This window comes from Podarcis vaucheri (genome assembly GCF_965113315.1).
Source record: "Podarcis vaucheri genome assembly, chromosome: 4".
Classification (NCBI taxonomy): domain Eukaryota; kingdom Metazoa; phylum Chordata; class Lepidosauria; order Squamata; family Lacertidae; genus Podarcis; species Podarcis vaucheri.
In genome coordinates, this window is record NC_138762.1 from 15021241 (window position 1) to 15044911 (window position 23671).

Sequence of the window (23671 nt, forward strand, 5' to 3'; positions counted from 1 at the left end):
AGTCTGGTTAACGTAACATTTGAATCTGGAAGAAGGCTTTCAGGGAAACCCAAGAGCAAAACGTGCATCTTTTGTCTGTAGCTCTCCAAGCCTTAAAACTGAACAGGCCAATCTTACACTGGGAATTTCAAAAGGGTGTCTATAATTACGAAGCACTCAAGTTTGTTCCCAGGTCTGAAACGTCAGAAACGGGATATCCGCTTGCGCAGGAAAGAATTTTTAAATTATTATTAAAAACTGTTCTGTGCAAGATCATTTCAGTTTTGCTTGGTTTCACCTATTTATTTATATCATGCTTTACCTTCAAGCAGCTCAATGTGGCAAACACACTTCTGCTTAGGAAGAAGATGGTCAAATGATTTCAACACTGCTGGCTTCCACTAAATTTGTCAGCTTTCAAATGCTGGAGAGTGAGATTCTCCCCCACGCCTGTCTGATTGGTTTTATAGAGTACAATACCCTGTAAATATGCTACTGAATGCTACAATCAAGTAAGAGGAAACAAAAGATCTGAAAATAACTTTACTGGCAAAATGGGCCAATTCTACTGCCCTTTGGAATGAAAAATTTGGAGGAGATCTCTGAAGAAGTGTGCATGCACACAAAAATTCATACCAATAACAAACTTAGTTGGTCTCTAAGGTGCTACTGGAAGGAATTTTTAAATTTTGTTTAGACCACATTTGTAACTTTTGCTGGTTTAAAGTAATCTGTTTCAAAGATGCATCTTGGCAATTTTGTATTATATACGTTAAGTTTTGCATAATTGTGCTTTGATAAAGGTAAAGGTAAAGGGACCCCTGACTATTAGGTCCAGTCGTGACCGACTCTAGGGTTGCGGCGCTCATCTCGCTTTATTGGCCGAGGGAGCTGGTGTACAGCTTCCGGGTCATGTGGCCAGCATGACTAAGCCGCTTCTGGCGAACCAGAGCAGCACACGGAAATGACATTTACCTTCCCGCCAGAGTGGTACCTATTTATTTACTTGCACTTTGACATGCTTTCGAACTGCTAGGTTTGAACACACACACACACACACACACACACACACACACACAGCACCCTCCACCTACACTTACGGATCTGAACGCTGCTTCTTAACATCTGCAATTGCCAAGTCCTTGCCCTGGGCGACGAAAATATGAAGTTCCTTCAGCTGCTCCACGTAATCAATAGCAAACTGAAGGTTTCCTTTCACATCCACGTTCCCAAAGTCTCCACTGTAGATGCTCATCACGCTGGTGCTGACCTGTAGAAGTCACCAAGCAGAGAACAAGCCCTTAAAAAAAGAAATCCTTATCCCTTCCTGCAGACTCTTTTAAGGTGGGAAATAAATCTAAGTTCATGGCTGAACTTCATCTACGCATAGCTGAAGGCAGCAAAGAACAATTCAGAGTCCCTCTGCAGATGTCATCCCAGGGAGAGAGAACAGCTTATATTCAAATAATGCACGCTCATTTTCAAGCCAGATGGGAAATCATCAAACACTACACATGCAAAGAGTGATTTTGTTGGATGGAACCCAGAAAAAAATATACATATCGCTCTCTGCTCTCAGATATGCTAGCAGTTTTCCTCCATCTGCCTTCCTGCCTGTACTCACAAACCACTTAGAAATTTGTGCTCAGACCTGATAAATTATAAAGTGATTGGCAGCTTGGTTATCCACTATTATGTTATAGCACTTTCAGCATAACAATTGCTTTACAACCCTCATATTGCTTTTTCGCAAATGATGTTATGCTAGAGGTCACTGTTATTCCCATTTTACAGATTTATTTATTAAAAAACTAAGAATTGCAAGAGGAGCTCACTTGAGTCTGCCCAGCAAATTCAGGGCTGAGATAGGACTTTGGTCTACTTTGAACTCTCATGGACTATAGGAAGCCAGAACAGGATCAGAATTCTGTATCAGCATATAGAATTTCACAAGGTTCATATAATGACTCCTGTTTTCTCCAGGAACAATAGGAATGTGCCTACCTATGGTTTGTCTATTCAGACATCCTGCCAGCCAAAAACCATCGTTTCCAATTCTGGTTTGGTGGTTAATCACAAAACATGATCTCCCAGTTCCAACCTAACACCAAACCATGGATTCCTTAGCCATGGTTTGGCTGCATAACTATAAAGGCACCAGGGTTGGCTACAGCTCCCTGCCAAAAATATCTTCAATGGCAAACTCAGGCTTATAATTTCACTGGAATGAATGCTTAGGAGCAGTAACTACAAATGCTCTGAAGGGCTCCCAAAAGGTTAGGCTGAACAGAAAATGGGAAATGAGAAGTTAATTCAGATAGCGAAAAGAATCTGGATGTTACAACTAGTTAACAGTCAACTGCAATAGCATCAAGCATCACACATCACAATACTAAACAGAGGCTCTGCTGCTACTGCAGAGTTAAAGAAAACGAAGTATTAGCAAAAGCAGTGTTATTAACTAAAGCTTTCGTCTACATACAGAAGACAAGGACGCCAAGCCAGAAGAGCCACTAAGATTGGTTAGCGAACTGGGGCTCTTCTTGATTCTGCCAAGTGGGTAACTGCTGTCTGAAGCTGTATCTGTTTCTCTGTCATCGCTCTACAAGATATTACACAAAGAGAAAAAAAGAAGTCTGTGCAGGTGTTCAAAAAGTGGTGAAATATATTGCCATGCGGCACACAATTTCAACAAAGTAGGTCTGCCAAAGTAGGCTTGCCATTCTGCGATGCAAAACTGTAGGGGACAACCATTAATGAATAGCATGCAAGAACTTTGCTGTCTCAAATATATAAATCACGGAGAAATTAAGAAAGAGGCAAATGTGTGTTCAGTATATCGGCTGCCATCACTGTTCCTGGACCAGTAAGACACCAAGTCCAAACTCCTACCTCAGAGACAATACACTACTCAGTGTGGATGCCCTGCTTAGCTTTACAGTTTAGCCTTTATGATTCAGATCAGGGCAAGCAGCAAGTGCCATTCTTGGACTCCATTTCTCATCAGCAGAAAGAGCCATAGCCTCTGCTTTCATTGCCGAAGGTCCCTGGGTTCAATCCAGGTGCGGCTGGAAAAGACTCACCTGAAACCCTGGAGAGCCACTGCCAGCCAGTGTAGGCCAGGGGGTAGCCAATGTGGTGTCCTCCAGATATTTGCTGGACTACAACTCCCATCATCCCTGGCCATTGGTCATGTTGGCTGGGGCTGATGGGAACTGTAGTCCAAGAAGATCTGGAAGGTGATGCAGTGGCTATTCCTGAGCTAGATGGATCAACAGACTGATTCAGTATAAGGCACCTTCCTAGCTTGCCAGCCATTGTGACAATTTGTCAGGCATGCTGGGAGTTCCAGCTGACAACATCTGGAGGGGTGCTGCGTTGCTTGATTCAGGACATTGCTTGATACACTGGCAGAAATCCCCAAGACTCACTCCTCCACCCTGACCTCTCAGGAACAAGCTAAGTAACAGTGTCAGAAGACTCAAGGCTGCAGTATTTCTCCTGAGCCAGTCAGCACTCCCTGAAAGTAGGCAGTCAAGATTCTGCATTTCTCAAACGAGCAAAAGACAAGCAAGCAAACAAAAACCCTTACCTCCTCCTGTGTAAATGTTGGGACTGATTTGCTCATCCTTTTGATTTTTTCCGGATGTGAGAACTGGCTATCAGGGAAAGAAGGTGCTGTGGAAACTGGAAAAAAGCAGCAGTTCTTGTTTAGAGAGCTAATTAGATTCTAATACGGGGGGACGGGGGACAGAGACGAGTCATAGATTGCTTTTGGAGGGAGGGGAATGAAGACATGCATGAGAAACTTCAACATGCAGGATGCACTTACTAGGAGCTGCAACACATATCACAAGGAAGCTGCAACGAAGGACACGGACGCGAGCTGTGCATGCCCTTCCAACACTTCCAGCCATCCTATACAGGGCACAATGGCCTCCAGATGTTGATTGACTACAACTCCCATTGGCCATGCTGGCTGGAATTGAATGGTGTATGCAGTCTCCAACATCTGCAGGGCGCCGTATTGGCTTTTACACATTGTTTTTTTTCTGATGTGGGTATAATTTACCAAGCCTCCCACACACGATACCCGAAGACACTAAAATAAGGTGCAAGTATCTCCTGTTACTTCATTATGTCTGAAGTGACTCCTTCTCTAGCCAGGAACTGATATGACTCTATGGCAGAACAGGGTTTCCCCTGCTTAACACATTAACTCCCCACCACCACCTAATTATTGATTTGAACCCAAGATTCCTCTTGCATGTCGTCCACTACGTGGCACTGGCTCCCCAGATATTTGACTTCAGATAGCATTTCAAATGTCAGTACTTGGAAATCTACAGTCGTGGGTTCTCAGTATCGTTGTTGGCATCTGTCTGTCTGAAGAGGAAATGGAATGTGCCTCTGGGGGTGAAGCTAAACAGCTGTGTTAGCAGCACCAAAGTGACCTCCCTTGGGCGCAATCCCGGGCAGTGTGTATGGAGGTCCTAGACTGCCCAGACGACAAGACCCTTACTAATGTGGTCCAAAGGAAAGGAAAGCAAGATGTTTGGCAACAGCTTGGCTGCAGGAGTTGATGGAAGGAGGCATACAAAGGGCCATCCAACCATTCTTGATAGAGGGCTGAATTAAATGCACAAATTTTGCCTGCACCTAGCAAGATGTATGGGACTGTCCTTCTTCACCCTGGTCCTATAGCTATGGATGGAGCATTGTGCTATTCAGGAATATAAAGAGCCTTTTTCATCATGCTGCCAGTTCTTCTTTACTGGGCCTTCCCTTTCCCATCCAGTATCACTATCAAGCTTTGATGCTGCAAGAATCCCAGGAGGTGGTTCTAAAAGGCTCAATGTTCAGGGATCTTCCCGTTCCACAGCAAGTCCGTGAATTACAACTTGGCTGCAAACAGCAAATGGAACACACACACACCCCACGCTAAATATGCACGTCCTGCTGCAGAAGTAGCTTTACAAGATACAAGCCATTAGTAAAACAAGAACAAGAACAAACTCCAAATGTATTATTAGTCAGCCAATATTAGCAGCAACAAAAGAGTGTGAAGCCACAAAAGGTTTTAGCTACTGTGTGCAGGAAGGGACATTATTACTCACTTCCTGGAGCGTTCTCATCAGGCTGATCTGCTTTTTGATCTGGTCAAAATTGCAACGTTAAATACTGTCACACTCCGATGCTGCTATTGGCTGTGCTATAATCACAGGTGAACTGGACACTTTGCATGCGACGTCTCAGCTATTTCCCCCCCCCCCAATCATTGCTTCAGAATTCTATGCCTACTGCACTGCAGAATGCAGAAACTGCCTTCTTGACTGTTGGAGCCACGATTGGTCTTGTCCACTCAATCCACCAGAACCTGTCTTCGCAAACAGGGGAAGTCCCTAACTCACCATGGGTTTGATACCCATTGGCTGGCCTCACCTGTTTCAGCTGGCCAGTCAAAGCCATTTCCTGGGGTGTGGCCGCTGTCGCATGCTGACAGCGTCTAGGAGCCACAGGTGAGAGCTGAGTGCAGGCTGGGGACCCAAGGTGGACAAACTGCCCCAGAAGGAGAACAGCATGTCCCCCAACAGAGGCACAACCCCTCCCATACACCCCAACAGCACTATAGACACACAGATGAACATCGCGCAGGAGTCTAAATCATGCAATACTCTTATCTAAAAACCTGGCAGGCAGAAGTGTCTTTTGCTGCTAAGAACGAAGAAACACTACTGAAGCAGGTTACGTTCATGCAGGCACAAATAAAATAGTTACCATCTTCCGCACTAAGCATTAAATCTTCCTTTGGGAGGTTTCCTTTATCTGCACAAGAGGGGGGGAAACGTTGACATAGTTAGACATTCCTGCTGTTTAGGGAGGTTGCTGTGGGCTCTCAACATAGGCCTCTAGAGGTGGAAAAGAAAGATGCTAACTCGGGAGCAAACACACAGAAGAAGCCTTTTTCTTATGAAGGCTGCACCTTAAAAAATGAGGCAGCCATGCCATCCTGTCTAGCACAGACTACATGGCAGTTACTTTGTGGGCACCTAGGAGCCCCAAAAGTTGCGTCTGAGGCCTTGCAGGGTTTCTCCCAGAAGTTGTGTCGGAGGCCCCGTGAGGCCTCAGATGCCACTTCCAAGGCCCTGCAAGGTCTTCAATGTGACTTCCGGGGCCTCATGAAGCACCGGAAGTCGCATCAGAGGCCGTTTGGTGTGGTTGTCAAGCAGGCTCTTGTGGGTGCCTGGAAGCCCAGGGTCCCTTATAGTTAGTGCCAGTGCTTGCACAATCTACGTTATGCTGGTGCGGCACATTTCCCCAGAGGAACACCATTAAGTGACTTTAACTTGGTGCTACATTGGATACAACCCTTAAAAAAAAATAAAAGTAGCTTGGGCTGCATAGACCTTCCAAAGGCAATTCTTAACAACGGCGAGGCGGGTGGGAAAAAGAATTCTAAGAAAACCTTCAAGGAGTATGGAAGACGTCAGACAAGTTTTTTTGCTCACTTGATGTGGCTGATGGTATGTCCTCTAGACTTTTGGAAGGGATCTGCCTATTTGAACTCCTTTTCAAAGCCTCCTTTACAGGGTTTAGTTCTTCTTCCGAACCTGTTTCAAGACAAAAACACATGAACACTGCACAACGCACAGGCATGTACCTTAAACAAGCATAGCCCTTTTAAGAAAATAAATAAATAGCTTTGGTGGGTAGGAACCCACAGGTGTTTCAGCTAAGAGGCTAAGGCAACCTTGGGTCCTCAGATACAGGTGGACTACAACACCTATAATTCCTGATAAACGGCCATGATGGGAAGCAATGATGGGGGTTATAGTCCAACAATATCCAGGGAACCAAGAAGGCTGAGCTAAAGTGTGAACTGGAAAGATTAAGCTGTTATGTAGCACACATCATTTTATTTTTTAAGTGGCTTCTGTGTGAAGCAACAAATAAGTCGAATAAATGAAAGCAGCCATCATGCTGCCCAACAGATGTTGTTGGACTACAACTCCCATTATCCCTGACCCCTGGGCCATGCTGACTGGGGCTGGTAGAAGCTGGAGTCTAACAACAAGAGCAGTGTTTCCCAAACTTGGGTCCCCAGCTGCTTTTGGACTACAATCCCCATCATCCCCGACCACTGGTCTTGCTAGCTAGAGATGATGGGAGTTGTAGTCCCTAGTTTGGGAAATGCTGATTTAGAGGGTACCATGTTTGCCATTGCCTAGAGAGCACAGCTCCCTTCCTGAGCCCCAACTGACTGGCAAAGGGGAGGGCAGGATTCTAAGATGCAAATGTTAGCAAGCCTATTGTGCAGCTGCAAGGAGGGTGTCTATCCATTGTTCTGGGAGATTATGGGGAAATACACATATGTGCAAAGCAGTATGCATGTCCTGCTTTTAATCCAAGGTGAAGGGTTGGAAAAGAGTCCCAAGAAGATGGGAATAACTACCTAAGAGAAACGATGCAAAGGCAAATTGTTACGATTTGCCCTTGGGCTTATTGTACTAAACCACGTGTGGAAGAACCTTTGGCTCTCTAGGTGTGACTTACCTACAGCTCTCATCATCCCTGGCCATTGGTCACAATTTCTGGAGGTGGAGCTGATCAGAGCTGTATCTCAGCAACATCTGGAAGGTCAAAGGTTCTCCAGACCTGCAAAGGGATCTGGTGCCCAAAACACACTTTTTAAACCATAGGACTTTGTTTACAGGGTGGCCGAGTGCACAGAAAAGCACTGTGCCAACAGGGTACCAGGCACCTGCCACCTCAATTTGCCAGAGGCATATTTGTGTCATGTGCCTCAGCATCTTCTAGGTACCTAGCAATACCCCTGATTGAACAAGGTATCCAATATTTGACATTGGGGGGCTAATTGTCTACTATTGATTTATTAATGTACTAAAAATATTTCCCCCTTGGGTTAATCTTCATCAAGCATACACACCACCCAGAGATAAGATCAAATAATTCAAAAACTGCTCACGAGTTGAACTTCTTTGGAAACCCACAAAAGAATTGCGGCTTTCATCTGAAAGGTTGGATTCAACGCTCCTGGCATCTTCATCCTCTTCGTTGCCGTCTGCGTGACGGGTGGCAAGCAGCAGCTCAACCTGTCTTGTTTTAGGGGGGTTCCCCTCTTCCGCACCCTCTTTTTCACTTCCACCATCGAGATAGGCACTGGCAGTAGCAGAATCTTCTCTCCCTTTTTCATATTCATCCTCCCTCTTACCTGCCTTGGCAAGAGTGAAAGAATCTTCCCTTCTTCCCAGGAGCGGGGCTTCAGGTGATGCTAGATTAAGCTGAATAGTTTTTTGGAAAACCGCATTCCTTTCAGGGGTGCCAGAAAACTTTTCTCGGTCTACAGTTTGGTTATCTTGCTTGAAAGTCTTGCCCTTGAGTGGTATTTTAACCTCGGTTCGAAAGTCGCTCGGCACACTCTCAACAGACGTTTGCATTTTTACGGCTAAACCTCCCTTTGCCACCTGAAATCCTGACTCATCAGTCACTTTCTTCTCTTCTTCATTGGACAGAAGCAAAGCAGCACCAGAGATTTCTCCAAAAAGCTTTTCTAAGCTGGATTTGAATACAGAACCGTCTTTTTCTAGGGCAACAGATTTTGTCACAGTTTCATTTGCTTCTTGGGGAAGAAGGCCCGTCATGCTATCTGAGCCATGGGCACCACAGAGGTTCTCCTTCATTCTGATATCCAACCATCCCATTTCAGAAGGCTGCATCTGGGCAGTTTCTTCAAGGAGTTTCCGGAAGCTTGAATTAAATTCTCTTTGCTTCAACTTGGATGGGGCAACTTCCTTGTTTACAGTTTCATTAATCTCTTGACCATAGCCAATTCCCTGCGGGCAAACTAAATCTACAGTCCGATTAGACTCACTCTCTGTTTGTGCCCCATGACCGCTGCTTGAGTCTTTCTGGCTTTTTGGAAGAACTTCAGCATCTTCCTTGAGCAGATTTTGGAAGCTGGCTCTGAGTTCAGCTTGCCTGAAATTGGAGGGAGCAGTAGCTTTTTCTATCATCTCAATTATCTCTTTATCATAAATTGAACTTGTGTTCTGATGGGGCTGTAATGAACCATGGGCTGGCTTAGGAACTGCAATGTCTTTGAGCAAAATTTCAGAGCTCTCCTTAAGCAGTTTGCTTAAACTGTCTCTAAATGCCACATGCTCGGCCGAATTTGGTTTAACAGTTTTCACAACCGTCTCTGCCAGTTCTGTAGGTTGCTCACCAACATTCCCTTGAGCTCTTATGTTTTCCTGGTTTGAAAATGACAACAGAACAGCTGCCTCTCCTGCTGGCCCACCCTGCATTGTAGTAAATAATTGGCCACTGTCCTCGTCTGTATCTAAACTTCGGTCAAGTGTCCCACCAACAGTCTCTTTAGGAGGATTGGCCATTTGGGGTGAAACAGGAATGATCTTTCTGGTCGCCTGCTCAGAAGACCTCTGCTGCAGTCCCCCAGGGACACTGTCAATTTGTGCTTTCAAAATACTCTCATTTGTGGGTGTTTTTGGCAATTCCTTCAAAAGAAAGGCTAGTTTGGCATTCAAATCGTTGCCTTGCCGTTTCGATGGAACATTAGCTTCTGCCGCTGTCTCGAAAACCTCTTTCGTGGGAGAGTTTGCTCTGTTCTGACTGGCGAGACGAGCGTCAGGCAGTATCAGTTTTGGCGAAGGAATCTGGAAGAATTCTTCCTGAGAAGTAGCATTTAGATCCCTTTGGCCTTCTTCCCTGCTGGAAGATTTTCCAGACACCATATCTGAATCTTCTGTTAATCCAGATGAATCTCCCAAGTGCTTTTTAAATGCAACGGGTCTATCCTTGGGTGGGACATTTTTTTGTATTGTTCCATCTGTTTCCCAGGACTCCACTCTGCTATTTTTTTCAGCTGTGTCATGGCTGCGTTCCATCACCTTATTAAAAAAACGCCTCTTTCCCAATGGAGAACGTGCTTGTTCAGAAACATCTGCCACTATATTACGACTAGGTGAGGAGCTCTCATCTGAGGTGTCCTTTAGCAGCCTCTCTAAGTTAGTGACAAAAGCAGTGGTGTCAGCTTTTGGTGGAACCAAAGTTCTGCTTATAGTCTCTGCAACCTCCGAGACTTTTCCATCTGCACTTGCAAAAACAGGCCCCTGCTGTTGATTCTGGTCACTGTAAGATGCTTGCACCTCTGTTGCTAACTCCACCTGTGGAACCCCTTCCTTGTCAGCCAGAGGATAAGCCAGCAAGGACTCCTGAAATGCTTCTTTCAACAGTTTCTGCACGCCACTGTTAAACAGACTGTGCTGTACTTTGGATGGAACATTTGTTTTTTCTATATACTCTTCCACCGGACGCACAGTCTTTCCCTCTGCAGGGGCAAATTCTACATTTCCTAATGGCACAGCATTCACTGATGGGGAGAGAGCTGTCCCTCCTGCTTGTTTTGGGACAACACGGTTTGCTTCCAATACATTTTGTTCCTTCACGTCAAATCCTTGGAGGATCGGTTTTTGCTGTTCACCTTCCAACACCGCCTGGCTAGTTCCTTCCCTGACTTCTTCCAACTCTTTCAGATACCTTCCTGTACTACTTTGCCTGCCCCTTGGAACAGTCGCCTTCACCTTGGTTTCATCCATTTCACTCTGCGGCTTAGTCCCCACATCCCAAAAGTTTCTCAGGCTTTTGAACTGCGAAGGATTGAGCATCTGAGCCTTTGCCTCTTCGTCTGCTTTTTCCTTTAAAGCGTGAATCTTAAAGTGTGGCTTCTGGTGCAGAGCAGATGACGCTCCCTCTGTTTCCAGACCGTCAGCGTGTAAAACTCCATCCTCTTTAGAGGGAACCATGTTGGGTCTTGGGCGCGAATTATTTGCATCCAGCAACTCTGCAAATGCATTATTCCTCTGGTCACTCGGGGGTATTTTGCCAGATTCATCAACAATACGGCCCCCTTTGGATTTATCCATCATATTCGGTCGAACTTTCCCTGAAGGCAACTTAATGCCATTATCATCAGGTCCCGAGTCATCCGCACCAATTTCAACTTTTCTGAAGGTTACTAAATTATATGTGCCTTGTTCGTTATCAGATTCTCCAGTAACATATCCTGAGGATCCACCCACTGGTTTTATTCTGCTGCGTTCCTCTTTATAGATTGGTATCCAGTTACTCCCAGGAGTGCTTTCACTTAATAGGCCTTCCTTATTTGCAGGCTTTGGGTTCATCGCCTCTCTTTCCCAGAAAGCCCTGATATGCTTGACTCTTCTTGGAACCTCTGATTCTTTGGATTCATCTTGAGGTAAGGTAAGGAGATTCCCTCTACTGGGGTGTTGCATGGTTTTCTCATCTAGATGCCCAGATTCTTTCCCTTTAGGTTCATTAAACAGCTCTTCAGATCGATGCTCAGAGCCTGCTCCTTCCGAAAAAGCTTTAACCCCTTCCTCCCTATCGGGCATAACATCTCCCCTTTCTGTTACTTTTCCAAAAGAAGAGCCAACACTTTTCAAACCCGGTTTTCCCTTTGCATCTTCCAACATCTTCGGTTCTTTGCACAAAGCACTGTTGTCCTCCGTTTCAACCTTGCCTCCCGCAGCCCTTTCATCTCTCTCGTTTGCAGGCTGGCCAATGGCCTGAAAACGTGTTCTCTCGTTTAAATGAATGTCCTGCCCTTGGGAGTGAAAGGAAGCAAACTCCCCTGTTTTGCTTTGATCTTCTAGTAACAGGCTGCCTGGACTTCCATCCTTTGTAAATGGCGACCCACCTGGAACGTTTACCATTTCGTGGAATTGATAGTCCTTGCTGGTTGGCTCTTCTCCTTCACGTACAGAAGAATGCAGATTTAACATATCTGAACTGCAGCCTTTATCTTTTGCCGTTGCAGCAGATTCTCTTGCCTTGGGTATATCCATTTCCTCTGCAAGTCCCACGTCTTGCGGAAGCGTCTCTTTTTCATCATCACTGGAACTTCTTTTAAACCAGTCGAGCACCTTAGATATGGACTCATCGGCTGCCTTCAAGATCTCAGCAGTGTATTTGTCAGATTTGGAAACAGTTTTAGCACTCGGAGACTCAACCAGAGCTTGCTTACCTTGTTCAAGGTCTGCAGAGCCAACTTTTGGCACCTGAGGGTCTTCTGTTTTAGGCAGCTGCTGGTCTGCAAGAGACAACCAATTTTTGTTGTTGTTGTTGTTGTTGCAAAACTGCCTAATTAAAGAAGCCTCAGTCAATCAAATTGATTGTAATGAATGGGCCAGATCTGCATAAAATCAACATGCGACTAAGCAGAAGATGGTACATTTGCGACACAGCAGCTAGTTTCACCGAGGCAACTCCCTTCTGGATGAGAGTGGGGATAAAATGCCTCTTCTCAGATGTTGCCTGGCGCGTGGTGTATTTATAATTAAAAACGCATTTGTTTAAAAAGGATTCTACTGCCTGATTGAAAAGATTTTCAGCCAATCGGTTAATCAATTCAAGGTTGCAGTTCCAGCTGGAATACAAGCTTTCCCCCCAAAAAAGCAATCAATTTCTTTGAAATGTTAGCAATGATGGTAATAGGCTTTAAATAAATGTGAACTAGTTATTATTGAGAATAAGGTGCAACGTACGAGCTTTAATCTGATGCCTCAACTGCAAACTATGCAAGCAAGGGAAAACTCCCTCTTTTTAGTCGTGATTCCTAGATTGCCGGGGGTTGGACTCAGTGACCCTCACGGTCCCTTCCAACTCTACAATTCTATTCATGTTCTGCTCGAGGGTTTTCCGGAGGGATCTCATTGGTCACTGGGAAAGGCTGGACTGGATTGGTCTGATCCAGCAGGTCTCTTGTGTTCTTAACCAGGAAGTGGAGGGAGGGGACTCTGGCTGTACTTTCTAAACCAGGGGTCAGCAAACTTTTTCAGGAGGGGGCCAGTCCACTGTCCCTCAGACCTTGTGGGGGGCCGGACTATATTTTTTTGCGGTGGGGGGGGGAATGTATGAATTCCTGTGCCCCCAAAATAACCCAGAGATGCATTTTAAATAAAAGCATACATTCTACTCATGTGAAAACACCAGGCAGGCCCCACAAATAACCCAGAGATGCATTTTAAATAAAAGGGCACATTCTACTCATATAAAAACACACTGATTCCCGGACCGTCCGCAGGCTGGATTTAGAAGGCGACTGGGCCGGATCCGGCCCCCAGGTCTTAGTTTGCCTACCCATATTCTAAACAACAAAAACAGCTAGCTGAAACCTCAGCCTCCTCCTTAAACAGAGTTACTTACCAATTACACAAAATGCAAGCTTTGCCCCTGTCAAGACTTAAAAACCTGCACGCCCCAACTCTGATATGATTTCAAATCAGTGGCAGCACAGCAGCCAAAGGAGTGCATCTTGAAGAAAAGTGATCAGCGAGTGTGTCGGGATGTGGCGATGGGAAGCGAGAAAACAAGCAAATGGTTAGGACTTGAATTGATCAGGGTTAAGATAGTAAAAGCATTAGTGATCCCTCCAAATGGCAGACAGGGCTAGACAGGGGCCTGAAAATCTCACTAAACTGTTAACTCACTGGGATATGCTATTATTTCTTACCAGTTGTGCTTTTCGAGATGTCCTGTTCAAGGCTCGGCGGCTTAGTTTTGATCTGAGGCTTCGTGGTATCGGTTTGTTCTTCCCTCACTGAGGGGAAGGTCTTGCTAGGAGAGTCACTTGGAATTGTAGGCCCTGCAACAGAACGTTTCTCAGGCTGCAATGTGTTGGGTGGCAGACCCGAGTTCTTGGCACCGTGAGAACCTAGTGCCGTTCCCTCTCCTTGGCTCTCAGTGTTACTGTTTAAGGCTGGAGAATGGGCACGAGGAGGCTTAGACGGGAGAGTCTGGCGACTCTGAAGCGCACCTGGGTCACCCGCTCCGTTCCCATTGGCCTTGGCGTAGTCAGAGTCCAACAAAACGAACTCCCCGGATTCCTTGCCCTCGTGCAACTCAAGGCTCGGCGGACGCTCTTTCCGACTGACGCTGGACGAGAACCGGACCTGCTTCAGCCTCTCCAACGAGTTTTCGGAGAACCCTTCGGATTCGCCTGGAGGAGACGGGCTCTTCTCCGCAACACGTTCAAGGACGGTCGGGGCTGGCAATCCGCTTTTGCCGGAGGGCTCCAAGGTTTGGTTCCAGCGGAGCACTTCGGAATCGTTGGAGCTGGAGCTGGAGCTGCGCTTCAAGATGCCCCTGGGCAGAGACCCCTGGCCGTTAACCTGCTTGATCCTTTTCGGAGCCTGGGGAAAGGGCTCTTCGCTCTTCAAGCTGACGTCTGATGTCTTGTGGATGTTTCTCCTGGCTTTGGGCACAGGTGGCTTCCCTGCCTGCCTCTGCAAGTCGTTCGGTTCTGCAGGAACCCGCTGAGGCTCCTCTACCCTGCTGTGGTTTGTTACGTCTACCTTGGGCTGGTTTTCTACCGAACGCGGGTCTGCAAAACAAGATGCAAAGCGCACACAAAGCAAAGGGTAAAACACACTACATGTAAGGGACACACGTTAGTTGCAAAAAAGGGGGGGACATGCAACTAAGTGAAAGCATTATTGCGTGTCTTGGGGATGGAATTGCATCAACGTGCTTGTTAAAGTAAAAAAAAATAAAATGCAACGTAACAAGGCGGGACCAGTTTAAGCATTAACTTTGGCCTGATCTACGTATGTAGCAGACTGAGAACTGTTCCACTTCATGCTGCATGTTAAGTTGTGGGTGAACATATCAGACGACACAGCGATTCTTCATACAGCTCTTGTTTATTCACAGGCCAGAACAAAACTGAACTGAACTGAAGGGTTCAGTCAGCCTGCTTGCATTACAACGCTACTGTAACAACTTTCTAAAAGTATCCAATCACTGAACGTCACTTTCGATCCCTTATTTGCATAGCTATCTACAGTATCCCCCTGCTGGCCCAGGGTGAGAACTTCAGTACATAACACAGCAGGTTTCTGCATACTGCAAAAAAAGGGAAACCTAACAATTCCTTGGGAACATGGAGTCATTAACACGACACCCAAAATGTAAACGTATTTTGTCACACTTGGTCATGTTTTCAGTGTCTCCACAGAAACAACACAGATTATGTATTTAGAAACCTTCACCTTTCTCCACCGCCATTCCATGTTCAGGCTGCTCATTTTTTGCATGATCTTCTAGTAGAGTTGATTCATTGAATGGGTTTTTCCTTTGCTAGAACAAAATAAGAATGTTCCGCTTAACACTACAGTATTACTGGGGGAGAGAGAGCATGGGAAGGAAGGAAGGAAGGAAAATGGAAAACGTAACAGCATGTTTTGCAGGTCACAGTAAGACAAACTATGGCTTACCAGGACCAGGTGAATGTGCAGGCTTCCAGAGAAGGGTTTTTTTTACTCCAATGCTGTGCTGAGTTAACCCAAGTTTTGGCTTCACACATTGGCTAAAACCAGACGTGGTTTAGCGCTCTCCCTGCTTACCATTTAGCCAAGAATAAACCTGTCTTTTTCTTCCTGTGGTTTTAAAAGGATGCTAAGAAAATGGGTGGCAGCAGGAAACGGTCATGTTGAGGAACCTTGAGTTACTGTGAGTGGGACTTCCATGGACCCTGGGATATGAAAAATCTAAAACAACACAAAAATCTGAACTTGCAACCCTGTTTAGGGAAGCTTTTAATGTTTAATATATTATTGTATTTTAGTGTTTTGTTTGAAGCCACCCAGAGTGGCTGGGGAAACCCAGCCAGATGGGCGGGGTATAAATAATAAATTATTATTATTATTATTAAAAGGGGGCTTGAGGGGAGCATTTTTCCTGTAAGTGGAAATCATGGAAACCCATTTTAATTTTTTTTTAAAGGAGGGAGGAAATGGTTATCATCCCAGGGTTCTAGAAGTACAACCCAAGTTCCAAAATGAGGACAAAAAAAGCTTGCTGCTTTTTAAAAGACGAGGGAATCCCTAAACACACACACACTACCAAGCGATGGGACCAGATCCATAATTTGCAAATGGGCAGCTAAAAAAACAAAGCACAGCAAATATTGAACACACAAATACGGAGCCTTATAGTGAGATATATTTGACCATTTACAGATCACTGCATTGCTTGCATGCTAGTGAGGCCCTCCCACTTCAATAAATACCAAAGTGTGTGGGAACATGTCCAATATCTCCAGTCTAACCAGAACTTCCAGGCTACAGCCTGTGACTGTTGCTCAGGTTTGACCATAGCTGCAGTCCACATTTCAGCTCCACATTTCACTACTCTCTATGCAATTCATGTCAAAGTAATTTTATGGGGGGGGGGAGGGAATACCGATATAGTTTCAAAGGATGCTTAAAATGAACTCCCAATTGCTCATTTGTTGGAGGAAGGTACACTCCCCGCCTGATCCCATCAGCTGATGAGTAGTAGGATCATGTATTGCTCCAGGATCAGGAAAGGAGTTGCACTGAAACCTGTGTTAAAATTGGGTGGGAAATGTGCTTTGGCAAGGATTTCATTGAGAACCCCTTCATAATCCTGGAGCAAGCCTCTTTGAAGCCACGCTTTCAAGAGAGACTCATCACCTGACGCCACTGTGATGTCAGCCGGCAGGCAGGTAGCCCACCCACCTGGCAAATTTGGCCTGGCAATTTAAGATCTGGCGGGTCACTGGGCAGTGTGAGGGGAGGTTCCCTACCCCTGATGTACTTAATTCCTTTGGCAATAACACAGAGATCATGGCGCCCGTATTGTTTTCTCATTGTCTTCCATCCAGGACACTGACAATGAACTCACCTTAGACGGTGAGGCAGCTAACTTCCTTGTTTTTTCTTGAGGCGTCTCTAATGCGTCAGAGGCTGCACTGAACACTTTGGGGCTGTAAAGTAAAAGAAGAACCAGCCCATTACTTGGAGGCTACTATGCCACACACTGAAATTAGTTTAAATATCAAGGCTCCCATGCAAAGAACTCTAGGCATCTGTAACTATTTTAGTTTCAGCCATTATGACCTTGGAGCTGGGTGCACAGACCCTCAAGTTATCCCACCCGCAATGCATTTAATCAAATCTCCACCCTCTCTCACTTCATGCATAAATGAGGAATCAGAAAGGCTTTAACTGAAGGCAATCTGATTCATCATTTGCAAAAAGTGTTTGCGAGGTTGCGAGTCAAGAATTGCAGAGAAATTCCAACCATCTCCATATGAAAGTCTACTACCTCGATATTTAAAAGATCTCACTTTTTCTACACATTACTGAGCAAGGCAGAGCTCCTGTGCTGAGGCAGTGCAGGGTTGTGTTATGTCTACACGAAGCAGCGATTCTGAACATTCACACACAAAACTTTGCAAGACAAAAAAGCAATGCCTCCTGCCCCCATTTTCCATGTAAGTAGCCAGAGCTCTAAACAAAAGAGACAGAAACACAATGTGTGAAGGGCTGTTACATGGAAGATGGAGCAAGCTTGCTTTCTGTTGCTCCAGAGGGTAGGACCCGAACCAGTTGATTCAAATGCAAGGAAGAAGATCCCGGCTAAACATTGGGAAGAACTTTCTGATGGTAAGAGCAGTTTGACAGTGGAATGGAAGGTCATGTGGACCTTTCCTGGAGGTTTTTAAGCAACGGTTGGCTAAAGGGATTCTTTAGCTGTAATTCCTGCATTGTAGGAGGGTGGAATAGACGACTTTTGCAGTCCCTTCCAACTCTACAATTCTAAGATTCGGTGAACAGAGCATGGTTGCAGAACAATACACAGGGCCTTGCCTCAGCGATAGCTCACATACCTTATACACAGAAGGCCCCAGGGACCATCCAAAACCCAGGAGAGCAGTTCCACTACTCCATTGATAATACTGAGCTAGATGGAGTCATGGCTACGTGAAAGGCAGCCCCCCACCCTGTGTTCCTAAAGCCAAAGATGACTGTCAAACCCTCCTAACCAGATATAAGTATCCACTTGAGAAGTGACTGTGTTTGCAAAGGAGGGAACATGCCTGCAGTCTAGGTGTGGTTTCTGAATCATCTTAGCACAAACACCCACAAAAGGAAGCACCACAGAACGGGAAGCAAAGTAAATCCAAAAGGTGCAGAAGTCAAATTTATGGAAACCGGCTGTATCAACTTGTTTGGGGCTGTCCTAGTGGTGCAGTGATAAAATTGCTAACGCATTTGCAAAAGTAAGCAGGGTCTGGTATGGTTGCAAATTGGATGGGGGACCACATGTTGGGATTATCACATTGCAGGGGGTTGGAACCTCGGAGTCCTTTTCAACTCTCTGAGTATGAGCAGACAACTCTTTTTCTGAATATCCATTATAGTTATTTTAATTAACCTCCACCCTAACACTTCTGATCTTTTCCTACATTTATCCTGGCAAGTGGTATTTACTTTGGCTTATAGTACAATTTGACAGCTGCACCCAGGAAAACTCCACCACAGTTGACAGATGGAGCCAAACACCTTTCTTCCACGCCTCTGCCATCTCCAAGCTTGACTACCATAAGGGGACAGTCCTTGAAGTTTCATTTAGGATGATGTAGGAGATGGGAAGCAGGCCTGGTTGTAGATAGGGAACCAACCAGGAGGAAAATCATACAAGAAACAACTGCTCTGATTGCTTCCATCTGACCAGCTTGGGTTGCTGTGTACTATGAAAGTCTGGAAGAGAAGGGGGCCTCAGGTCACTCACACCCTTCAAAATAATAACAACAACACTTTCAGCAACATGAATTTCCATCATCAGCTTTGTGCGACACACCTAAAGGACTTCTCACTTAAAGTACACTTCTCTCTTCCCACCCACAAAAAGGTAGGTAAATACTACTCTGGAGAAAAGGAACAGTTCATGAAATTGACAGCCCTTCCCTCACTTTAAACAAGGGCGATTTTCATTTATTGCAGTTCACATCTGAGGCACATTCCTTTCTAACCCAGAATGTCTATAGGTGTGGATGGGGCTAACATTTGCTCTAATAAAAAGGGGAGGGGGAACTGTTCAGTGTGTGAACCGACGAGGCATTACCCATCATGCCACATATAACAAATAATTCTAACAGGCCACTAAAAAATGAACACCTACAATAGGAATATAAAGGGGCCATTGTAGGTTTACCAAATGATGCTGATACTCGCTATTAGCATTGAGACAACACGGTTTCTGACTACAGTATTCTGCTTTCTGATATTCTCCCAAATAGATTCCGTCTTTTAGAAGCAAGCCATCAGAGGCAACTATAATAGCCCCCACAACACAATTCTATTCGATGAACAATACTGATATATCATGACAACAACTATTTAGGTCACCCAACTAGGTTCCCTGAGACACACCGAAAATTATTCTGTAGGTAAGGTTAAAACATACAGTTAATTAAGTCACAATGCTGAAGGCTGCATTTTCTGAATCAGTTCAACTGACCAACTGGTTTATACAACAACAATAACAACAAAGTTATCAACACGTTTCTCTGAGTGTCTAACCTTTCATCAGATTTCGATTCCACCTCTGCCTCTTTTATGGCACCCAGCAATTCTGGAGGCGTGAAAACTTCTTTATTGACATTGTTCACCCAGCTGCTCTTTATCTTGTCTGACTTACTTTGACTCAGTTCTGCTGAAACAAACAGGGGAAAGGTTATATTGCATTTTCTCTGTAAATGCTCAAAACTACGGATACCTAGGAGCTTTTAAATTGGCACGCAATTAAGTACCCACCTTCCAGCCTATTCAAGATTCTAAGTCTTAAAAGGCATTTCCATAGTTTTGTAACTCCTGGGGTTTTTAAACAACTGGTCTATTTTTTAACATGCAAAATATGCTTTACAAGCACAAGCCATTGGAACAAACCCTGTTATGATAAATGGGATTCATGAAAGAGTTACAAATGTCATAGAAATCCACATTAAGTAGACCTTAGACCCTCAACGCAAGTCACTCCCACAAGTACAACAGCACCTTTGAATTTCCAGACATCTACAGTGGTGCCTCACAAGACGAAATTAATTCGTTCCGCGAGTTTTTTCGTCTAGCGAATTTTTCGTCTTGCGAAGCACAGTGTCAGAAAAGTTTTGGAAAAGCTTCAAAAATCACCAAAAACCTCAAAAAAGGCTACCACACCACGTTCTATGAGTTGCTCCTCGAAGTCAGGTCGCAACTGTATTAATGGTGTTAAGAAAAAGGAAACAAACTTGCAAAAAACGCAAGACGTTTTCGTCTTGCGAAGCAAGCCCATAGGGAAATTCGTCTTGCGAAGCAGCTCAAAAACCGCAAAACCCTTTCGTCTAGCGAGTTTTTTGTCTTGCGAGGCATTCATCTTGCGGGGCATCACTGTAAAAACAAGAAGAGCCTTGCTGAAGGATAATTGAATTCCACTTTCTACAGCAGCCAAGCAAAACGGCGTACTGTATTGGAGCATTGGGGCAGCAGGAGCCATGGCTAAACATGTCTTTCGCAAGGGCTCATCTCCATGAACTGGCCTAGTGTATTTTTAAAAATGGCTGCCATCACCGCCTGAGTCAATGACTTCCCTAAATAAGTCTACGTGGTGCTGCAAATAAGCATTTTGAGATACTTGGAACCTCTGCCGTCGGCTGGGGGATCAAGAGCCACAGAGTGGCTGCTCCCCTGGCCTCTCAGGAAGAACATTGAAGCAAGGGGGGTGGGGAGATCATCCGGGCTCCATCCATCCGTCGGCCAGAGAAAGGAGCTACAAAGTGCTTCCTTCCTCCCTCCCTTCCAGAAAGAACACTGGACCCCAACTGCCATTTTGCACCGGGTTTGTCGAGCGTGCTGCAGGGAAGCGTCCCTTGACCTGATCCATCAGCCAAGGGGCTACAGTCCGCAGAGGGACTTCTCGGTAGTGGCACCCTCCCTGTGGAACGCCCTCCCTCCAGATGTCAAGGAGATAAAGGATTCCATAACTTTTAGAAGACATCTGAAGGCAGCCCTGTACCGGGAGGCTTTTAATGCTTGAGGTTTTTATATTATGTTTTTAGGTATGCTGTAAGCCGCCCAGATATTATATTATATTATATTATATTATATTATATTATATTATATTATATTATATTATATTATATTATATTATATTATATTATATTATATTATATTATATATTATATTATATATTATATTTTTATTATATATAATAAAATAGTTATTATTGGTTTGTGTGGGCTTGGAGTGAGTGTGTGTGGATTTTGTATGGTGCTCAGTTAATTGCCGTTCATCCCAGGGCGGCCCACGACAATTGAAAAAGTTTAGAACAACCAATGATCACAGAAACAGGGTGGGCCCTAAAAAAATCTATGTACGGTGGTACCTCGGGTTAAGAACTTAATTCGTTTTGGAGCTCTGTTCTTAACCTGAAACTGTTCTTAACCTAAAGCACCACTTAGCTAATGGGGCCTCCCGCTGCCGCCGCGCCGCCGAAGCACAATTTCTGTTCTCATCCTGAAGCAAAGTTCTTAACCCGAGGTACTATTTCTGGGTTAGTGGAGTCTGTAACGTGAAGCGTCTGTAACCTGAGGTACCACTGTACTCTTGTTGTCTACCATAAGCTACCTTGATAGTCATTTGATCAAAAGTAATAATGAAAGGGGAGGGGATTTAAATCTTCTAAATAATATTAAAAGATCCTAGAGTTTCATGCAAAACAAAGGTTGCCAATAACTGTGCAGGTATATGATTTTTTATTTGTTTTTAGAACGCTTCAAATCGTTTTTCAACATTTTAATATATTTTATTTTAATTTTAAATTGTGGCGTTCTGACATTTTGATGTTTGCCTCCCTGGTTTCCTTTGGGAGGAAGGGTGGGGCACAGATTCAATAGATGGTAAACAACGTTTTTGGGCCCACAAATACAGCCTGTCAAGAGACACATGCAGCAACCTATTTTACTGGCTATGAGATAATGCTTCCTTCAAGCCTAATTACAGCTGGGAGGCTTGAAGGCTGTGGCCACCGGAGAAGGCCTCTGCAGATGTGCCCCACAGGTACCATGTTAGCACCATGGGACTCTCAAGGACTGCAAGAAGACCAAACGCATCCATTCTGAAGGAAATCAGCCCTGAGTGGTCACTGGAAGGACAGATCCTGAAGCTGAGGCTCCAGTACTTTGGCCACCTCATGAGAAGAGAAGACTCCCTGGAAAAGACCCTGATGTTGGGAAAGATGGGGGGCACAAGGAAAAGGGGACGGCAGAGGACAAGATGGTGGGACAGTGTTCTCGAAGTTACAATCATTTTAACATTTCAACATTTGACTTCCTTCCCCCTCTTTGTGCAGTTCCTTAAATTTATTTTTTAATACCTTCTGCATATCCAAATTCATTTAATTTGCTCATTGAATTATCTACTTTAAATACATACTCTTATGAAACTGCAGGTTATTACAATAATCCTGCCAATGTTTTTATCTGTTTGCAATTTATCTGTAAATATTCAATTAACCATTTCCATTCTTTTATAAGTAGTTTGTTATCTTGATTTCTTATTCTTCCGGTAAGTTTTGCCATTTCTGCATATTCCATAAGATTTTGTATCCAATCTCCCTGTTGGGTACTGATTGGTTAGCAGACCAATCTTTATCGTCATTGTCCCATACAGAACAACGAAATTGGAAAAAAAAGAAATCTACTTAAGACATTCAAAAACAACAAGCCTGCTATCCGAGCTATCCCAACCTTGCATGCCGGGACTTCTGCTTCTTTCCGACTGGAAAGTAATTCTCAGTTAGGATCTCAGTCAACTATATATTAATTAGATTTTTTTTTTTAAACCACCCTAATATAAGCTTCACATTTTAAAGAAATCATAAGGCAGTTAAGATAATTACACAAGATGGCGTCCAACACCCTGTGTAATTCTGTGATTCTATAGTTTTGTTCTTGATTGAAGCTCTACACAGAGAGCCAAGCATCTTTCTTCACTTCAAAACAGCTCTCCTATTTTTACTCTTTTTTAAGTCAACACTGCATACCTGTTGGAAACGGCTTCCTCCTCATGGACGCCCGAATGATGTCTGCTCCGTGAATTTTCTCTCTATGCCTCTTGGACTTGGCTTCGTAAAACCACTGCCCGCTCATATTCTTCACTTGGAGCTCATCTTTAACTTTTTCACTTAAATGCCTGGGGGGGAGAGGAGGAAGGGGTGGAAAGATTATTAAACATGCCTTGCAGTGAAGGAAGGTTGACCGTACTGTCTTGGTAGATATCTGACCAGACAAGGAAGGAAAACACACAATTCTTTATCTTAGGTAATTTTCTTCTCATCAGATTGTGGTGGTGGTTTTTAAAGCCCATATGAAAATTCATCAACATTTTAGTACCAATGTACAGTGGTGCCTCGCAAGACGAAATTAATTCGTTCCGCAATTCTCTTCGTCTTGCGGTTTTTTCGTCTTGCGATGCACGGTTTCCCATAGGAATGCATTGAAAATCAATTAATGCGTTCCTAGGGAAACCGCCTTCAGACCAGGTCCGGGGACAGTCTGTCCCCGGACCTCTTCTGAAGGCTGGGGGGGGGGAACAAGGGCTTTTCTTCCCACCCCCAGCATTTTAAAAAACCCTGGGACAGCGGAGGACTTCTCCGCTGTGCGGGGCTATCTTAAAACGCTGGCGGGCGGCATTTTAAAATCGCTCCGGACAGCGGAGGACTTCTCCGCTGTCCGGGGCGATTTAAAAGCCCCTGGGAAGGCAGGCAGGGGGGACAAAGATTTTCG

At 44.7% G+C, this 23671-nt stretch overlaps 1 protein-coding gene across 12 annotated transcripts in view; it reads right to left on the reverse strand.

Moving 5' to 3' along the window:
- SYTL2 (synaptotagmin like 2) overlaps nucleotides 1-23671 on the reverse strand; it is a 63255-nt gene that overhangs the window by 11698 nt on the left and 27886 nt on the right. Inside the window, exons 3-14 of one of the 12 annotated variants that reach the window (XM_082218980.1) lie at nucleotides 22930-23078; nucleotides 19431-19560; nucleotides 16747-16828; nucleotides 15090-15177; nucleotides 13553-14422; nucleotides 12065-12130; nucleotides 6489-6590; nucleotides 5758-5805; nucleotides 5097-5135; nucleotides 3572-3666; nucleotides 2462-2581; nucleotides 1080-1249 (exon numbers count right to left, since the gene is read on the reverse strand). In XM_082218980.1, the coding sequence (XP_082075106.1) occupies nucleotides 1080-1249; nucleotides 2462-2581; nucleotides 3572-3666; nucleotides 5097-5135; nucleotides 5758-5805; nucleotides 6489-6590; nucleotides 12065-12130; nucleotides 13553-14422; nucleotides 15090-15177; nucleotides 16747-16828; nucleotides 19431-19560; nucleotides 22930-23078 (1959 nt within the window). Of the gene's footprint in view, nucleotides 1-1079; nucleotides 1250-2461; nucleotides 2582-3571; nucleotides 3667-5096; nucleotides 5136-5757; nucleotides 5806-6488; nucleotides 6591-7966; nucleotides 12036-12064; nucleotides 12131-13552; nucleotides 14423-15089; nucleotides 15178-16746; nucleotides 16829-19430; nucleotides 19564-20527; nucleotides 20671-22929; nucleotides 23079-23671 lie in introns of those variants that run through there. The other 11 variants (XM_082218979.1, XM_082218982.1, XM_082218981.1 and 8 more) reach the window with 11 other exon arrangements.